Here is a 20,436-nt window from a genome sequence, read left to right as displayed (position 1 = left end):
GACAGTTTTAAAGTTGTTTTCTTGTTTCTGTATTATGTCAGAGTTCAAAACTTCAGTTAGTTTTGATACAAAATCATAGAGATTATTAGAGCAGACAGAGATCCTTTTCCATTCCTCTTTACACAATCCCTCCAGTTAAATAATAAAAAAATCAAGAATTCAGCCCATCATATTGAAATCTAAGTGAAAGTTAAAAAGTTTGTCCATCAGAATGTGGAGCTAGATTTTATTAAAACCCAATGAGAAGTCTACAGATAGCAACTTATCATAATTTTTGTTTCCTTCAAGATGTTTAAAACACATTTAGTAAAGTTGCGGTGTCATTCTCAACCCCACGACCAGACAACCAAAAGGTAAAGTAAGGGTTAAGTCTGAATAAGGAGATCTCTCTTTATCAATTTTTCAAAGGATTTCATAGTCAGTGCAAAAGGTCTAAAATTTTGAAGAACTTTTGTTTGGCTAGTCTTAGCCACAGGTATCATGATGGACTGCTTCCAGCACCTTGGCACCCTCTGTTGGTTAAGTGACATCTGGAAGATTTGATACAAAATGGGAGCCAACTGTTCCACACGAGGAGAGCAGTTGACCACTTACATTACTTTAAAAAAAAGTCACCATCAAAGAAAAGGTCACACTCTAATATTTTTGTTGGAGCACCTTTAGCTTTGATTTGCAGCATGCTTTCACTGAGCCATTGTTTTGAAATGGTTCTGCTTCAGCTGTTTCTCTTCTTAACCTGATGTGGCCCACCACTCTGGGTAAATGTGGACTCATCAGACCACATGACCTTCTTCCATTGCTCCAGAGTCCAATCTGTATGCTCCCTAGCAGTTTAAATCCTTTTTTCCAGTTAGCTTCACTGATCAGTGGTTTTCTTAAGGCTATAGAGCTGTTCAGTCTCAGTCCCTTGACTTCTCTTCACATTCTGCAAGTGGAAATGTTTTTACTTTCACTATTTAACATAGACTGGAGTTCTACAGTTGTTTTCTTCGAATTGATTTAGCCAAACATTTAAGTGATCGCCAATAGCAATCATTCAGGATTTTTTTCCAGCCACATTTCTTCCTTGAAGACCACTGGTCTCCATTTTCCTTCCAGTTTTCAATAATGTGCTGGACAGTTCTTAACCCATTTTCAGTAGTTTCAGAAATCTCCTTAGATGTTTTCTCTGCTTGATGCATACTAATGATTTGACCCTTCTCAAATAGACTGACATCTTTTCCATGTCTTCTTGTGGTTGTTTAAGAAATGAGAAGCAACTTAATGCACAAATTGGGGTCAGATAACTTTTTACCAGCTGGAACACAATCGACTATGAAATAATTATCCAATAGAAGGCTTGGTTCAATTTGCTTAGTTCAATCCAGGTGACAACTTTTTTTGGCCAGGCAGTGTATTACCTGAACCTGGGCTTTTTCCACCCTTACAGTGTGTAAAAGATTCAGACACAGACACAATGTCAAATGGGACATGATCAGAGCAGAGAAGTTTGTTTTTCAGAATCTAGATCTCATTACTAAAATCAGAAGAATCAAACTTAGGGTAAAACACATTGAACTCATTTGCCAATTAGATATCAGAATTAAAACCAGGAATAACCACAATTCTGTTGCACTTGATCTTTGATGCAACAATTGTTTTAAACCATTCCAAACTGGGCCTAATATATTATTGGTCTTTTACCAGATTTTCCTTGTAATTCAATTTAGCCTTTTTTTTAATGTCATTCTTAATTTCTCTTTTAAGTGAATTCAACTCTGTGAGGTTTCCTTCACTGAATGCCTTTTTGTTCGACAGATTTTTTTTAAACAATTTTGACATCTATGGTTTGCTATTAGGAGATACCTTTGCTATAATTTTCTTTACAAAAAGCTATGCATCTACTAATTAAATCAGTGTGGTTGTATGGAAATGAGGGTAACCACACCTCTTCGTGATTTCCCAGTGACACCACCATCCCAGTCCATGCATACTGGCGCGTCATTTCTTCATTTGAGGAGCACCAAAGTGCTATTCATACATGTTCTACCAAAAGCTTAGATGCTCTGAAGATTTAATGAATGGTTCTTTACAGCTGCTTAGCAACCCCTTGGCTCACTTAAAGCTTCACGTCTGTCTCCATGGGAAGGCTTCTACAGGGATTATGGGAGAGTCTGAAGCAGGGAATCTGGAGTGGGGCACCACCCACTGGCCAGTTTTACAAACTGAGGCTTCTCTTCTTACTAACAGCCCTGAGGCCTGAGCTCAGGCTACAGCTGCAGCAGGTAAACACTCCTCACCCTATCACAGTTATAAATGGCTTAATCCAGTGGTTCCCAAACTTTTTCTTCTGCGCCCCCCCAGTGGTTTCCAAACATTTTCTGTGCCCCCCCCCCCCCATGGATTACAAATGGCTGTCTGGTTGAAACGACGCGTGTGACGGGGGGGCATCGACTTTTTTGGGGGCAAAATGAATGTACGTAGCTGAAAATAGACACCAACATCGGTAGCCTACAAGGTACTTGTTAAGCTTAAGGTTCTGTATTGATATTAGCTAGTCATCTTTTAGCTAACATTACCTGCATCCAGCAGCTTTACTCAACTCAGTCGGTTAGTTTGGAGGGAAAAACTGTGAAAGTTCTTTGCGTTTTGCTGGTTTGCTGCCGTGATTCTAACACAAACCTACGTAGCTCCGCCCAGCAGCAGCAGGTCTCCTTCACAGGTGGAAACCCAGCGCGAGCGTCGTAGCGCTCATGTTGCGTTTAAAGGCGGCTCGGAAAAACAGGTTACAACATGTTAACAATGGATTAAACAGTTTTAACTGCTGATAAAAGTGACAGAGGACACAAATATGGGAAGTGTGGAAGCCCCTACTGTATCAAATTGACATAGGAATAACAGAGAGTTGGCCATTCTAAGGTAAAAACCCAGCGCATACAAAAAACAAAACATGTTTTGTTTTTTTCATCCAGACGGCTTCCCGCGCCCCCCCTTCAATGACACGGCGTCCCCCCTAGGGGGCGCGCCCCACAGTTTGGGAACCCCTGGCTTAATCTAAAGTTTATCTCAGTCTACTGCTAATCTTAACCATTACTCTGGGGCAATGGTGATGAAGGTGGTAGGAGTTTGCCCAGCAATTAACAGATTGCTGGTTTGGTTCCTGCTCCACCCACCTCTGTCATTATGTCTGTCACCACCAGGCAAGGCTTGCCTGCCACCAGCCTTGTCTAGTGGTGGGGGTCAAAGGGCCCCGTGGTGCCGGTGCATGGCAGCCAGCTGTGTAAAGCACCTTCGGGTCCTCTGGACTTAACAAAGTGCTATACAAGTACCAAGTCATTTACTCTAAACCTTTGTGTTTTGTGGAACATTGAGCATGCAAATGAATTTGCAAAAGTATTCCCACCATTAATTTTTTTCCCCTGTCACAACTACAGATTTGAGGATGTGATAATGGTGATATAGAAAAAAAATGACAGATAGGTTAAAAAAACTTCTACATAAAACTCTGAGAAGTATGTGGTGCATCATTGTTTTGAGCTGCAACTAACAATTGTTGTAATAATTGATTATTCTCTTGATTATTTTGATGATTAATTTGATAGAAAAACGGATACATTCTGTAGATTGTTCATTTAACTAGCTACAGAATGAAAAGGCTAAGCCTTTTTTATGCAATATTAGAAATATATATAAAAAATGCAATTAAAAATAATGGTAACTACCCATAATGGTAACACTTTATTTGAAGGGGTGTGCATAAGACTGACATGACACTGTCATAAACATGACATAACACCTGTCATGAAAAAGAAGTCTTTATGAATGTTTATGACAGTTGTAATGAAAATGTCATTCAGTAAATAATGACACTTTTAATGCAAAGTTGCATTGAAAGTCCATTAAAAATGCCAACTTTGCATAAAATTATCATAATTTACAAAATCATGCAAAGTTGGAACTTTTAATGGACTTTTAATGCAACTTTTAGAGTGTCATGTCAGTTTTATGCACACACCAAAATAATTCATTCCTATATTGAATATTTGAACACTGCTGATGGAAAGGATGCATCAGCAGCTAATTACATAATTCTAGTATCTACATATGAAAAGCTCAGACCTTAGAACTGGGAGAAGCTAAAACTACCATTTGAAAAATTTTGGTTGAAAAAAAAGTTTTTTGCTGCAACTTTAATGCAAAATGTATATAGCTTTTTGGATAGGTTTGACTTAATTACTACTCTGATAATGTTCTTTCAGAAAATGGCTCTTTTTTCAATCTGTACACTCTAGTTAGCAATGAATTAATTACCATATCAGTTGACCGTGATTTCAATTATCAATTTCTGTTAAGACCATTTTATGTCAAGACCCCTAAATAAACTCCAGACTGACCGGTTAGATTTAGAAGTTGCCTAAGTAGTAAACATCGTCTGAGGATAAATGTTTTATGAAAGCTGGGCAAAGAAATAGTCAATCAGAGAAGGAACCATGAGGTTCATGGGAAATCTGCAAACATATTCCAGTTATGTATGACTTTGTGTTGGTCTGTCACATCAAATCCAAATTCAACACATTGAATTATGTGGCTGTAAAGTGACAAAATGCAAACGGTTCAAAGGGTGTGATTACTTTTACAAACACTAAATTTCTTTATTACAACTAATGCTTCAGAAGCTTCTTACCACGGTCCATAGGTAGAACTCAGTGCTTTGCTTTGGTTGCCTCAGGAACGTGGGGTGTTGGTTCTGACCTCAGCTTTGGAGCAGCGCCTGGTCTTGAGATGGACCGACGGAAATCAGCTGATCCCTGACAGCACTTCCTCTCCTGTCTCCAAGGAGGTGTCCCAGGATGTTATTGAGATTCTCAAGATCATCTTCAACGTTGCTCACAGGTTATACAGGCAGGAGCCTGATGAGGTGAAAACACGAAGCCACCAGTGCTAGGCAAACATCTAAATAGTTAGGCAGGGGTTCCTCAGAAAGTTTTCATAGAGTTGGTCAGACCAGGCCAGTGAAACATTTTAGGGTGGAATGGATTAACCAAATGAAATAAAAACAGCTAATGCAACAAGCATAATAAGGATTGTCAGAGTGCTTCATGTGCCCATGCCTTTATAGAGGATTGTTTTTTGTGGTGAAATTTAAGATGAAGGATGTCTTCATCCTTCATCTTAAATGTCTTTCCAGACATTTAAGATGTCTGGGAAGACATCTTAAATGTCTTCCCATTTAAGATGGGAAGACATTCCCATCTTAAATGGGAATGTCTTCCCATCTTAAATGGGAAGACATTCCCATCTGACATTCCCATCTGACATTCCCAGACATTCTGGGAATGTCTTCCCAGAATGTCTGGGAAGACATTCTTAAATGTCTTCCCAGACATTTAAGAAGGATGTCTTTCCAGGAGGAAGCTGCTTTATATCGCCGCCTGGCAGCTGTCCTACACCACTGTCTGCTGCTGTCTTGTGATGGAGCAGACACATTGGAGGAACTACAAGGGTCAGAGGGTTATCTTTAACCCAGCAATTCATTGTTATATACATGTTACAGATATGCTTGAGAAAAATGAACTAAGAACAGTTGAAGGACGTTCATAAAGTATTTTCCCCTCAGACATACAGTAAACATCCTGTCAGCCCTGCCCCTGACCTGCCTGGATGTCCTGCTGGCTGTCCCTGTAGGACAGGCGTCTCATAAGTATGAAGGTGTCAACATGGACTGTGTACACGCATTGGTGCTCTTCATGGACAGACGACTGAACAGGGCAAGTAGATATCCTGTCATAGGTAGAAGCTGGGCGTATCGGTCTAAAGATCAATCTTTATTAGTATCAGATCAATGCTAACGTGATGAGATTGATACTTTTATTTGCAATTTTTCTTCCATATATTCACCAAATTACTTGAATTTCTTCGGAAATTCAAGTAGACACAGATTTCTCTGCTGTGGTGTCTTCACATGGTTTGGTAATTGTAAAACCATGTGGTCTCATGCTGACCAATAATGTGGCCTAATCAAACTCCCTTGTATGGTGCCAATGCGTCTTTTAAGTGTCTCCTGCATTTGCTGACTTCCACCCTGTTGAGACTGACTGTATCACAACATTCAATACCTGGAACATCCAGTTTCTTAAATCCAGTTCCTGGATGTTCCAGGAACTGCCTGCAATAGTATTGCTCAGCTTTCGATGGCATGGCCATAGAATGGAACTCAGTCTGCTCTTTATGATGGATGCAGTCTCATAGGCTTTTAAAAACTTTCAAACCTATTTTTTTTCTCAGGGTCAGAAACTGAAAGAGAAGCTGACTCCTGTTCTAAGTTTATTGACAGAGAGTTCTCGGGTTCACAGGGAGACACGTCACTACTTAAGGCAAAAGGTAAAATTGTTCTTTTTCTTTGACTGCACTGGCATTCATATTCTGTCTCTCTTCTGTGTTTGCTTTTTTAATCACCTCTGAATGTTCCAGATCTTCAAACTTAAAACCACATAAAAATAACCAGAGTAAATAGAGATACAGATATGAATCATGGTCATACTGAAGACGACAAATTGTCTTTCAATGGTTTTCGGATAAGTCTTATCGTTCCTGAATGCTGCTTTTTTCAGTGAAACTGACTGCCTCAAATAGATAGAATTTTCTCTCCCTCTCTCTCACTCTGTAGTTTTAACACTTACTATTGAGGAAGGCAGAGCTGATAGAACTACATAAATGCCACCTTGACTGAACACTTACTACAGGCAAGATGGCAGAAGAGCATGAGAAGAATATGTGACTCATGAAACTTGATGCCCCTAAACTGACAACCACATTGAGCTGTCAAAATAAGAGCATCACATATCCTACAAAATAAAATTCTTCAATTTTTTCAAAGCAGGTAATTGCTGTTTGGAGCTTTATATGGTTTAACCCAATCACTTTTACACATGGGATTAATGTGACCTTTTGTAATGAAGTTTACTGAAAAATTAAAAAATAAAAGCCTCATTATTCCTTACTTAACATATGAAGTTGGCAAATGCCTTGAATGGGATATTGGTTTAGAACAAAAATAGAACACATTCTCATGGTAGCGTCAACATGCTAGTAGGTCAAAATGCTAGTAGGTCACATGCTACTGACAGCATTTGAGCTAATCTTAGCATTTTGGTTAATTTTAGCTTACACCTTAATATTTTGCATACTAACTTGATTAAGTCACTGTTAGTCAACATGTTAGTTATAACACACATAAATGCTACTTGCTCTACATTCCAGTCATAGGCCTCATGCTAACGTTAAACTTACAGCTATAATAAGTATTTGAGTTCACTGGGCCTGAATATAGGAGGATGCACTGCCTTGAGAAGCAAGATAGTGCACTGCAACACTCCTGCATGGGATATTATTAATTTTATGAATAAATTAGGTAAATGAATGTTTATTTGTTGTGAACAAAGTTTTGAACATATATTTTTCTAGGAGATTCATTGGTGGTACAGTAGCACATTAATATTTGAATCAGAACTGTATTTTTTCTCTCATAACCTTTTGTCTCAGATCTTACCTCCTCTGAAGGACGTTGCTGTTCGGCCTGAGCAAGACAGTACTCTAAGAGGCCAGCTAGTCCGCCTGATGACACATGTTGATACAGATGTTAAGGACTGTGCAGCAGAGCTGCTGTTTGTGCTCTGCAAAGAAAATGGTACAATTACATTCTACATGTTTGTGTTATTGTCCTCATAAAAGTTTTACTTAGATGTCTTTGTGTCCAATCATTCAAGATATTAGTGATTGTGAGTCAACATAAATGCTTGAAAGTTTTTGTTCTACAAAACAGGCATAGTCATGGTCAAATAAATACACCATCTAATGGTATTTCTAAAGAACAAGCAAGCAAGGTTTATTTCATTCGCACTCTATACGAAGCCTTGTTGTAGAGAGGAAGTACTTACTTGTACAGCGATAGAAGACATGTATGAACATCTGAATCGTATTAATTTGTGACTGCTAATGATGCATCTCAAATGTAGAGGAAAGTTAACACAACAATTGACTTTATTTTAAAAAAATAATGGGTGCTCTACACACACCTGGGCCAGATGGAGACTAACAGGAGGTTAGCCATCAGACCTGAGAGTGGAGTTGCACAGAGAACTATGACACCTCCAGCTGATTATATTTGCTAATAGGAACTGAGTGAGTTTCCTGCATAAGGCAGAATAATCCCCGCACTCAGGTAGGCAGTTTGGGCAGTCAAGCCGCCCTCTTTGTAGCTAAAGTTAAATGTTACAGAAATTATTTCAATGTTTGTCCTGAGATGCATGTATCTTAGTTCCAATGTTGGACTGCGATTAGAAAGAAATTTAAGTTTGTGCACTGTTAGTGTTAAATAGAAAAATAAACAGTTATATTAAGATAGAGTTCTAGAATATTCTGCTGTGGAAAAGTTGGGCAAGATTACTGAACTAATTTTGATTATTTTACAGAATGTGTCTTTCTGCTGTGTAATTTAAGTTTACATTTCTACATGTTCTTTCATAGACCCTCATAACAGATCCTACTTAGAAAGGGGGATGCAGTAACAGGCAATCTGAGGACAGGAACCTTTGTGCTGTGTTGTGTTTGGGGATGGAGTGAAAAATAAAGAGGATCTGCTAAAAATGGAGATGTCTTACTCATACTTCTGTGTAACCTTATTAAATATATATCGGTGAACAGAACAGATGTTGCTTCAGCAGCCACTCTACTGCGTATCTTGCCTTCAGAACACAGACAAGAATACATTATTCTAACTATTTGAACTATTTACAGTTAGGCCAATAAAATCATTTACAACTGGAAGACAGCAGTCTTCACCAGCTGCGACTCCTGTACGCAGCTTTGTCGCATTTGCAGTTGTCAGGTTTTATTTTTAGCGTCTCTATACCTCACACTGCCTCCCATTCAACCTGCTGCATTTTAAACTTCTGAAGGCTTCCTGAATGCAGCTGCATCTTTATTTCCCCTCTAAGTGTGACCAAACTAGGATTTTTTTAAAGAAAAACTTACATTTTAGGAAAACCCTAATCCGGTGCCATATTGCTCACCATATGTTTTATTTAGAAGGACTCAACAAATCTCATTGATCTCACTGTGAACAAATGGTTTTAATATTGCTAATTGGTAATGTCCAACATTTGGGGCCTTTTATCTTGTCACCTGCATTTAATGCTTAAGACATATCTCATTCACTAATGTCAATTTGATAGAATAACTCATTTTATCATGCTGTGTTAAACAGTTGTACAACACTGACTGACAACGTGCTAGCTAATGTTAAAACAGCAAGAACCTTGGCAACCAGCTTGTTTGGCACCCTGGACGAACCAACTTTCTGGCGCCCACCAATCCATTCCAGTGTCTTCAAATAAACCGGAGGGAGGGGCACACTCATGCTGTCCCCCATAAGATGCCGCCCTGGGCAGTTGCCCATGTCGACCATATCAGAAACTGCCACTGGCAACCAGTGAACGTTTAAAGGCCGGCCTGGCTCTTTATGCAGTAAAGCTGCATGCGCATCCATTGTGTGAAATACAAACTTTCTTGTGAAGAGTTGCCTCAGTATGGTTCTCATTCTGTGTGTCTTTGCAGTAAGCCGCTTTGTTAAATACACTGGCTATGGGAACGCTGCAGGGCTGCTGGCAGCTCGGGGTCTGTTGAACGGCAGGAGGAACTCTGGGGATGGCCAATTTGCTTCTCACTACTCCAGCGACTCTGACTCAGACACAGAGGAGTACCGCCAGGCCAGATCAAAGATTAACCTGGTGACAGGCAGGGTGGAGGCAGAGCAGCCCGACCCAATGGAAGGCATGACAGAAGAAGAGAAGGAGAAAGAGGCCTGTCGTCTCATCTGTATGATCAACAGACTATCACAGTGAGAGCACTTGATATGATACGACTCATGATTCCAGTATCCTTTTGTCTACTCAGTTATTCAGAGTACAGTACTCAGAAAGTTTCCCTCTTTCTATATTTTATGATACAGCAAATGTTTTAAACATAATGACCCATGTCAGGTTAATTGGCCTCTCCAAATTCTCCGTATGTGTGAGTATGTATGTGCATGGTTGTTTGTCCTGTCTGTCTCTGTGTTGCCCTGCGACAGACTGGCGACCTGTCCAGGGTGACCCCGCCTCTTGCCCGGAACGTTAGCTGGAGATAGGCACCAGTACCTCCCGACCCCACTAAGGGACAAGGGTGTAAAGAAAATGGATGGATGGATGGATGGATGGATGGATGGATGGATGGATGGATGGATGGATGGATGGATGGNTGGATGGATGGATGGATGGATGGATGGATGGATGGATGGATGGATGGATGGATGGATGGATGGATGGATGGATGGATGGACCCATAACAACAAAGGCAAAAAACAAGGCTTTGCAAATTTATTAAAGGCAACAAAGCAAAAAAGATGTACAGAAGTATTCACACCCTGTTCCATGACCATAAATTGAGCTCAGGTTCATCTTGTTTCCACTGATCATCTAAGGATGATCTGAAGCAGGGGTCCCCAAACTTTTTCCTGTGAGGGCCAAATAACTTTTCCCTTCTCTGGTGGGAAGGGAAAAGTCAGTTTGTAACAGAAAAAGAGTGACGATTGCAGGAGTGCCTAAATGTAAAAATTTATTGTTTTCCAGAAAGCACAATAAAATAACTCTCTCTAGGTTCTTCTCAGAAAAAATCCAGGAAATAACACTATTTATGAAATAAATACCGTATTTTCCGGACTATAAGCCTCAGACTCTGGGTTTTCCACAACGATGCAGCAGCAGCAGAGGGGGGCGGACACTCAAAATTTGAGTCATAACAGGTCAATTGAATATCACATTCATTACGGTTGAAAAACAAAAATTTGCCAAGTTTAGATTTAACTGAACTGATTACGGCAGTTTCCAAACGGTAACTGTTTGGAAACAGTTACCGTTTGGTAGTGCTGATCCTTCGTGTCTGCTACTAGCATGTGCTAAATGAAAATGGGCGCTTTCTTCTTCTTCTTCTTCTTTAGATTTCAACGACAGCTTACATCAATTATTGTTGCACCACTACCATCTACTGGATCCTAAAATCTAGACCTCAAATTTTCATAATGATCACAGTATTATTTAAAAAAATGAAAAATCTTCTTTTTCCCCTCATTGCTATTTAACTGATCAACAACATTCTCAAATTTCAATTCCCTATTAAAACTTAATTCTGTTTTAATGGGCGCTTTCTTCTTTTATTTCCAATTTTGACTTCCAATGATTCACTTCCTGCTATTTTTCAGGAAGTGATTTTTCTTCCCCTGGTGGTTGAAGAAAAATCCAAATATAAGCTGCACCGTGTTATAAGCCGCAAGGTACAAAGCTTAGGAAAAAGTAGCGGCTTATAATCCGGAAAATACGGTATATGAAAAAAAATCTAAATGCTCTTTGGTATTGTTCAGGGGGCCGGACCAAATGCGGAGGTGGGCCGGATCCGGCCCGTGGGCCATAGTTTGGGGACCATTGATCTAAAGGATCAGGGGTGTCCAAAGTGTGGCTGTTGAAATGATTTTGTTTGACCACAATTCAAGAATGGTAAAAAATTTAGTCAACAAAATGGAATTGAGTTGAAGACCCAAAAAATTTGTTAATGGCATGTTTTTCTTCAAATAAGACAACAGCATGAAACCTTTTAGATGTTTTAGGTATTTGGGAATTAATTAGTTAGATTGTTTACTATCAAGCAGGTAAAACAAGAAAAGAAAAGAAAGTTTTTGCATTTTTAATTTATTTTCCACTTTTGGCCCCTTAGAGAAAAGAATTTGGTCACCACAAAACCATAAAAAGTTTTATGAAATGTAAGAAATCTTTAACCACCAGTGTCCCCCAATGTCTCCACACCCCCTTTACATCTGGCCACCTGAGGAATCATAGAACAAGACCTTGGTCAGAGAGGTGAGCAAGAGGTCAATTGGCAAAGCTCAATGGTGTCAGGATTAAAAAAAGTACTGAAACAAGGACCGACTAAACCAAGATGGTGCAGAGGTCCAAGAGGCCAGTGTCAAAGGAACTCAGAGCATGGAGACCATTACCGCCCAAAGGTACAGGAACTTGGAGCCTGGTGGCCACAGGAGCTCGATCCTTGGTGGGTGGTGATGGTATGGAGGCTTGCAATGACGAAGGAGCTTTGAGACTGCAGCTGAATCTCTGGGGTCTGAAGGACCTGGCTGGAGGCTGACCGAGTGACTACGGTGTGAATACTTGTGTACAAGTGATTTTTTTTTTTTTTAGTTTAATTAACAAATTCAGGTTTTTCATTATGAAGTTTGGCATTTAGATCAGTTAGGCTGGGCCACATACAATTCAACTAAAGAAAAAAATGAATAAAAATCAATGCTGTTCAATATGGTATTAATTTCAAATTCTTATATTTTGTCTTCGAGTCAAGAGGAAAACTAATTTTTTAGAGGAAAACTGGGGTTGCACAGTTGGTAGCATTGTTGCCTTGCAGCAAGAAGGTTGTGGGTTCAATTCCTGGCCCAGGGTCTTTCTGCATGCAGTTTGCATGTTCTCCCTATGCATGCTGTGGGTTCTCTCCAGGTACTCTGGCTTCCTCCCAGAGTCCAAAGACTGTTAGGTTAATTGATCTATCAAAATTTTCCTTATTTGTGTGTATGCATGACTGTTTGTCCTTTCTGTCTCTGTGTTGCCCTACGATGCACTGGTGACCTGTCAACAAAATGTAGAAGAAGTGCTGTGAAGCTTTACAGATGTTCTGTTTGTATTTTCTCTCTCTCATTCAGAGACCAAATCATTCAGCCAATGAGTGTGACAAGAGATGGGAGACTGGCTCCTCTTTGGGGCCATATGAGGAGCTGCACAGAAGAAAAAGAAGAGGAGCATGAAGAGGAAGAACAGGGCTTGAGTTCAATGCCACAGGGATTGAAAGACAAAACAATGAAATAGCAAAAATATTTTTCTGCTACACTCAGAAATGAACAAGCAAGTATGAGAGAACTATTATCATTCCTTTATTGGGGACCTCTTACTCTACACTTTGGTCTCTTTAATATTTATTTTTGTTACGTCACCATTAATGTGGCCCAAACCACTGCATGCAACCCCACAAAATATACATTAAAACATGCTGCCCATCTCGAGAAGGGAGTTATTACTTCTGTTGCCATTTCAATTTCCATGGTAAACATGGCAACAAACTATGGCTTTGAATTACAATGGAAAAGAATGCACCCACAAAATAAAAGCCTTCATATTTTACGCAGCAGGTAATTGCTACTTTGCTGCAACCACTGTTACGGGATTGGTGTAGCTTTTTAAAACAAAGTTTACTAAAAATTTCAAAATAAAAGCCTCTTTGCTCTTTACCTACTCTACATTTTAAGTTGAGAGAACTGTTCAATGAGATATTGGCTTAGGACCAAGACTCCATGAATGGTACTTTGCTAGTGATACCACATTTAAGTTACCATTACTATTTTAGCTAGGTCTTTTGTAAAAGCTAAGCTTTACATAAGACAAAACAATGAATGGAGTACGTTGATGTTACTCAACATGCTGATGATAATACATACATCCAACTAGTGTCTACATGCTAGTTGCTCAACATGCACAATAATAATGCTCATGCTAACATTAGTCCTATAGCTAAAGTAAGCATTTTAGATGATTTTGAAAATGTGTTACCTTGTTTATCATAATAAATGCAGTAAGTCATTGTAAGTCTACATACAAGTGATGCCCCATGTGCTACTGACAGGAGTTAAGCTAACCTTATAATTTAAGCTAATTTTATGTCATAAACTAATGTTTGCACACTGACTGGAGTAATTTTATATTAGTTAACATGCTAGTAGTAGCCCTCATCCTACTGGTAGGATCAACATGCTAGTCAGTCATTATGCTTGTCTATCATGCTAACATTAGCTTGATAGAAAATAAACATTTTACCTGTTTTTTTTATTTATGTTTAGCATATTGAATGTAGTAAGTCCATGTATGTCAGCATATTTTTAATATCACACATTCTAATGACAGCATCTATGGTAATAGATTATAGCATTATAACAAATTTTAGCTTATACACTAATGTTTTGCATTCTGAATGGAGTAATTTTATGTTAGTCAATATGCTAGTGATAATCCTCATCCTACTGGTAGCATCGAAATGCTAGTCATTTGATATGCTAGTAACTCTCATGCTAACATTATCCTTGAACCTAAACTAACAGCTTATTAGCTGAAATGCTAATAAATGATTTGATAAATGATTTATTAGCTATGTTTTTTCATAGTCAAAGGATTAAGTCAATGTAAATTAAAATCCTGTTGATACCACATGTGCTACTGATAGCATTTAAGCTAATTTTAGTATAGACACCAATGTTGTCATCCAGAACAAAGTAAGTCCATGTTACTCAACATAATAATGATACTCCACAAGCTATTGACTACATTTTAGTTCATATTAGCATTGTTGCTAATTTTCAGCACCAGAACACACTCTTTGGCAGATCGCTTTTAAATTTCTTCAGAAATGTTCCAGTTTCAGGATATTATACTGCAGCATGCTGTTTGCTTCATCGTATTTCAAGATTTTTATTCATAGACTTATTTCTGAGTGATCATTCTGCTGATGCATCTACAGCAAATCAGATAATGTGTCAGTTATGTCAGAAGGAAAGAAAAATTAAACATGTAAAAATTACTATTTTCAACTGATTTCATATTTTCTATTTGCATTCAAACTGTTAAGTTCTTTAGGAATGCTTGTGTTCATCTGAGCTGTTTATACAGTGTAAATTAGGTATGATGTTTTCCACATCAAGCGTAATGAAATGAAGTTCCTTTAAATTGTTTTCTGTATTAGTCAGGTTTTTTAATTGCTACTTTGTAGAACATAATTCTATCCACTCATTGTTTAGCAGTGTTCTTGGATAATATTCAATGTAAGAAAGTGAAAAAATGTGTCCAAAACTTGTAACCATTACTGGATTCTGTCTTGTTGTTATGTGAATGTTATGAATTTAAACTCTTAAACTCCCATATAGTGACCAATATGTGAAAACATGGAAGATTTGATCAAAACTAGTAATGCTCACTTTTTCTTCCCATGACCTGTCCATCCTCTTCCAACCTATACTCCATCTGTTTCACTTTCTGTCAAGATTATCTCTAATGTGGGCCAGCCGCCCAGATTTTATTTATTCCTCCCTGGTAGTTTCACGCCAGAATCCTCCCCAGTTACTCACCTTCAGGATCCTTTTCTCAGCTTGCCTCTCTCCTGTTCCTCTGGGTGTGTGTTCCTGTTTTCCCCTCACTGAGAGAATCCTTCCACATCAAGACGATTACATTGTTCTTAGAAATAAACTCTTTAAAATGCACTGTTGTCCACCTGAGCAAATTGTGCATGTGGGTCAGAAGTCTACCTAGAACCACAACTCTGCTATATGTGGAAAACATTAAGTCACAAGAAAGAGAGAAAATCTCAAATAATTTTTCTATAAAAAAACAGACATGACAAAAGTACAGCACACTTCAATAACAGAACATGAAACATAAACAGAAGCTATCATTTAGGTTTGGGCATTTATTGTATTGTTTATCACTTATCACAACAAATTTCATATCAAAATAAGAATTTTATTTATTGTGATGAAATTTATTTTGTGATGATAAATTCCAACTAATAATGTTTTAAATCCCCCTCAAACTGCCCTTATTGTCGGGATTGATAGTTTTACTATTTTCTGCACTGTCTGTACAATGAAAGCACCAATAAAGACTAATAAATTTGAAACAGAAAACAGTTTCTGAGTGCAGTTTAGTGATGCAAATAATGCTTCTTTATGTAAAAGCTGTTGCATAAAGAGGCGTTACAAATGGAATGTTTTTCAAGAAAAGTATTTGTGGTTCTACAATTGCTGTCACAAAGTTACAGCCTTATAGTTATCTAAAAAAGAAATAAGGAATGTTTTACTTTCACGTTTATTGTATTGTATAGTACTGCAAAATATTATGATAAAACCAAATTCAATTTGCCCACCCTACTGTCATAACCTGTGTTGTGTGTTTAAGAAAGTTATGGTATTTGATCTGAAATGTCTAAGTGTGACACAACCCAAAGCAGAATAAATTCTAGAGGAGCAGGTACATTTCTGCCGTTAATATTCTGTAACACTGACTGTGAATCCCTACAGGTGAGAACATTCTCCCTGTAGTCTGTCAATAGTAAGATAGGTCAACGTTTTACACTATTTCTAGATACGTTTGGAAGAGGGAAAAGAATGGTGTGAGGAGATTGCTGTTTCAGTTGACCCAAAAAATTGTATAAACATGCATGAGTATTTACAATGTCCAAATGGCTAGTGTAAACAGACATGCCCTTAGTTTACATATTTCCATGTGGAAGGTTTTGAAGAAAACTTAGCAAAATATGGCCTCTCCTGTTTTTTTTTTTTCACTGATCTTGTGCAAGAACATCTTGAGATACTTGATGAGATTCAGGAAAAGGCTTGCTATAAAGAAGTTCGATCTTTCTGTAACAATGCACAGATATTTTTTCTGCATCTGTGTATCACAAGGTTGTGCTCTGCTGCAGAACTGTGACAACATTCCAAATGTTGGTCCTCCTCTTTTTTTAGCATCACAAATCCAAAGACCAAATAAGGTGCAAAGGAAGCAGTTGCGAGCGTTAAGAAAGGAAAACTCCCACCCCAGTATAAATATCTGAACTCGTAGCTGTTCATAAGAATTTTGATCTGTGACTAGACTGAAAAGACAGCATGCAAGTTCTGGAAATCCATAAGAGGAAAAAAAAAATTAAGTTACAATAGCCACAGAAACAAAATTAGAGCATAATTATTCAAATACATTTTATTTATTTATCTCAAACATGATAGCAGAACAAAATCACACACATGAACACGAAATGCAAAAGACATATTTTTTGTACCACAATAATCTTATGCTCAAAAAGGACAATGAACTCCTGCCCCATAAATTCATACCATGTTTTCAGATGGATAGCTCAGACATAACCACCAGCTGTAATAAAACACAATAATTTAATTCATCAACTACTTCAGCTATTGCTAAAGTGTCGGTATGCATTTATATATATATATATAATGTTTTTAAAATATTTGTTAAAAATGTAATTATGTCATGAAAATACACTGCCTGGCCAAAAAACCCCACACAAAACAACAACAAAAACAAGTCACCACCTAGACCTAACTAAGCAAATAGGTACAAACGTTTGATGAAATAAAACAGTCCCAATGTACATGTAAATACATGTGCATTTATGCATTATGTATACATACATGTCTATGTATGTATGCATTAATACATAAATGTACATGTAGTCACCTGTAGACACGTGTAAATACATACATAACATATACACAAGCATATTTTTATACACACACGCAGGAGTCACAGGAATCCAAAGAATGAATTGTATAAGCAGAATTGCTCCCAAGACATTCATCTTTTCAGAGTTCAGTTGCTGGTCACAAGAAATTGGGAAAGTTATTACCAAGCATGCACAAAAAAATTTTGCTTTCTTTTGCTTCTTTTGTCGTGCAATTTACATCGCTGGACATTAACTGCAACAAAGGCAAATTAATCTCGACCTTTATTTTGACATAAGGGAGCAATAAATAAAGACAAATTTAAAGGTATTAGTTGTATTTTACAGGTGATCTGACCTAACTAAGTATTTCAACAGAAAGCACTTATAGCTACAATCAAACTATCTTCTACCTAGTCATGTACCAATGACTCTGGGTACATGCACACGGAATAACAATCAACAATCAAGCAAACACTTTCCAAACAAAAAGTTTTACTTGCAAAACTTTTCAGATAATACTTGAAAGATGCAGAGAATTGAATCTATGGCTGTTAGTGTAATGAACAGGACTATGTTTCCTGTGATTTCTCTGTAAACATCACACAGCGTGAATGATTTTTAAGACAACTGAGTGAGTTTGTTTGTCGTTATTTATTCCCCCCTGCAGGAAAGAGGTGAGAGGTAGGTTGCTCTCCATCGATCCACGATTGCTGGGGGTGTGGTATCACCAGCAGTCAGGTGGGAGGCAGGGTACAACCTGATAATTCATCACAGGACAACATGAGAACACATGAGCATAGCGAGAAAATGCCAACTTCATCCAGAAAGAATGATCCTATTTATCAAATAGTGCATTAAGTTCAGTTCACTTTCTTCAGATTGTTTAAAATATCTAAGGCGGGGATGCCCAAGTCCAGCCTTCAAGAACGCTGGACTTGGCCTTCAAGAAGAGTTGCTTAAACCAGATGCAGCAAACATGTTAATTTTCAGTAGCTGAAAATGTAAAATAGAATGTTAAACACTCTCCTCCACCATTAAACTTCATCGTATGCCTGCAGCTGGCCTGGCAAGCTTCTCAAAATAAGTCACTATGGTAACTTGTGTGTGGTTGTTTTTGTGACGCAACAACAGCAGCAGCAGCACAGATCGAAGAGCAGGAGTGAACTTAGAAGAATGTTTGACCCACAGCTGATTTCTGGGAAAAATGATAGGTTTGATTGATCACTGACTGGGAGTACATGAGGTGCAGTACGCAGATGTAACTAAGTAAAGCTGATTGTGGATAATGACTGAATAAACACAAAGAAAACAGGAAAACAGTGGTTAAGCAAAATCTACCTAGCACACAAGTGAGAAGAAACATAAATCCCAAGAAAGAACACAAACAAAACACAGGAACAACAAAAACCCAGAATCAAAGCAAAGAAAGCAAATCCAAGTCCAACAGATTCCCACACTATTTTATATGTATCAGTGATGGAGAGTGGACCTCAAAATATATTATGTGTAAAAGATGGTGGAAACTATAAATTAGAAACTACACATGCAGTTCAATATAACTAATTTTGGAATAAAATTCAAAACAATTGACTACACTGTAAAAAAAAAAAAAAAAAAAAGTCCATAACTTCCATGGTAAAAAAATCGTAAAATACCAACAGTTTCTGACCGTAATATCCAAAACATTTTATTACCATACAAAAATACATGGAATTACCGTAAGTCAGCACTGCAAAGTAAGTCCATAAATCTATACTAAAAAATGTAAAAAATGGTGAAATAGTTATGATTGCTGACTGTAATATAAAAAGCACTTCATTACCGTAGAAAATACACGGAGTTACATGTAATTCATTCCATTTTGGAGTTATTGCAATAACTCCATAAACATATATTGCAAGTGATTTCTAAATGTAGAAAACACAGAAATATATTGTAAAAATCTAAGTAATTGTAAAATTCATCGAAAAATATTGTAATATTGCCTGCAGCTAATTACCCTAAAATTAACAGAGTTAATCAGCCAAAATTACAAATTTTGCTGATGTTTAATATCTATGATGCAAAACCATAAACCAGACTGCAAAAGTAATTTACAAAGATTAGAATGCTGGTGTGATACTTTGGTTTCTTAATAATTACATTTACAATGCCTTTGATATATCAAACTTAAATCTCAAAGGTAGACCAGGTATCAAACTGGCGATCCACCGATTGCAGGGCAAACTCCTACAGCCGACGCCACCATCATTTATGAGAGTTTGATTAAATTATGTATTTGGGATTATTTAATTTTATGTCGACCATGGATTTGCTATGCATTTAGAGAACCGTATGTGGTAACACTTTATTTGAAGGGGGGTGAATAAGACTGTCATGACACTTTCATAAACATGACATAACACCTGTCATGAACGTCAATAAGTCTTCATGAATATTTATGACTGTTGTCATAAAGCGTCATTCGGTAAATTATGACACTTTTAATACAAAGTTGACATTATTCAAAATGTTTTTGTTATGACAACTTGACATTAAAACCAAGGAATCATTACTGTTTAAACTTTACCTTTAATAACATAAAGTTACTTCATTTTTAAAGTGCAATCATTAATACTTTTATAACAAATTTATATCAGTAATGAGTAAGTAAGTACAAGACACACACACACACACACACACTAAATAATAAAAAACAGAAATTATGTGAATATCCTCCTTTGGCCTGTAACCTACCAGCTTAGTTTTACATTTTACATCTGGAAGAAAATATATATATTTAAGAGTTACATTGCCTCCCCTCATCGACAACACTGATTATGTGCTTGGTAAATAAATCAGCTGAACAGTCACTTGATGTGTGGTGCAGATTAATGTGGACCTAATAACATTGGTGCAACGATCCGCTGTTTTCCCATTTTAGCTTCAATGTTAGTTAATACACACACACACACACACACACACACAGAGGATTGCGCAACAGTTTTTTAACACATTTCCTCCAGATATATTTGGTATTTTCCACGCTTAATGCCACTCGACACAGGTGACATTAAATTGGTTAACGAATTCAACATAAAGACAGGC

The 20,436-nt window shown here is 37.6% G+C and overlaps 1 protein-coding gene and 1 long non-coding RNA gene across 3 annotated transcripts in view; one reads left to right on the top strand and one right to left on the bottom strand.

Annotated features, from left to right (window-relative positions):
- Positions 1-15,796, top strand: part of LOC103131709 (synembryn-A-like) — a 32,345-nt gene extending 16,549 nt beyond the window's left edge. For both annotated transcript variants that reach the window (XM_016666853.1, XM_007543407.2), the window contains exons 7-14: positions 2,129-2,264; positions 4,709-4,897; positions 5,388-5,482; positions 5,597-5,747; positions 6,265-6,360; positions 7,522-7,666; positions 9,595-9,877; positions 12,776-15,796. In XM_016666853.1, coding sequence (XP_016522339.1) covers positions 2,129-2,264; positions 4,709-4,897; positions 5,388-5,482; positions 5,597-5,747; positions 6,265-6,360; positions 7,522-7,666; positions 9,595-9,877; positions 12,776-12,938 — 1,258 coding nt within the window. In that variant the 3' untranslated portion in view covers positions 12,939-15,796. The remainder of the gene's footprint in view (positions 1-2,128; positions 2,265-4,708; positions 4,898-5,387; positions 5,483-5,596; positions 5,748-6,264; positions 6,361-7,521; positions 7,667-9,594; positions 9,878-12,775) is intronic.
- LOC107834874 (uncharacterized) lies at positions 5-12,244 on the bottom strand. Its single transcript, XR_001660700.1, has 3 exons — positions 12,234-12,244; positions 4,683-4,688; positions 5-713 (listed from the first exon to the last, which is right to left on the bottom strand). It is a non-coding gene; the product is annotated as an uncharacterized LOC107834874 (long non-coding RNA).
- Positions 15,797-20,436: the final 4,640 nt, after the last annotated feature.

This window comes from Poecilia formosa, unplaced genomic scaffold (assembly GCF_000485575.1).
Source record: "Poecilia formosa unplaced genomic scaffold, Poecilia_formosa-5.1.2 Scaffold818, whole genome shotgun sequence".
In the NCBI taxonomy this organism is placed as follows: Eukaryota; Metazoa; Chordata; class Actinopteri; order Cyprinodontiformes; family Poeciliidae; genus Poecilia; species Poecilia formosa.
Note: the sequence above shows the minus strand (reverse complement) of the source record. Positions and strands in the feature narration are given on the sequence as shown.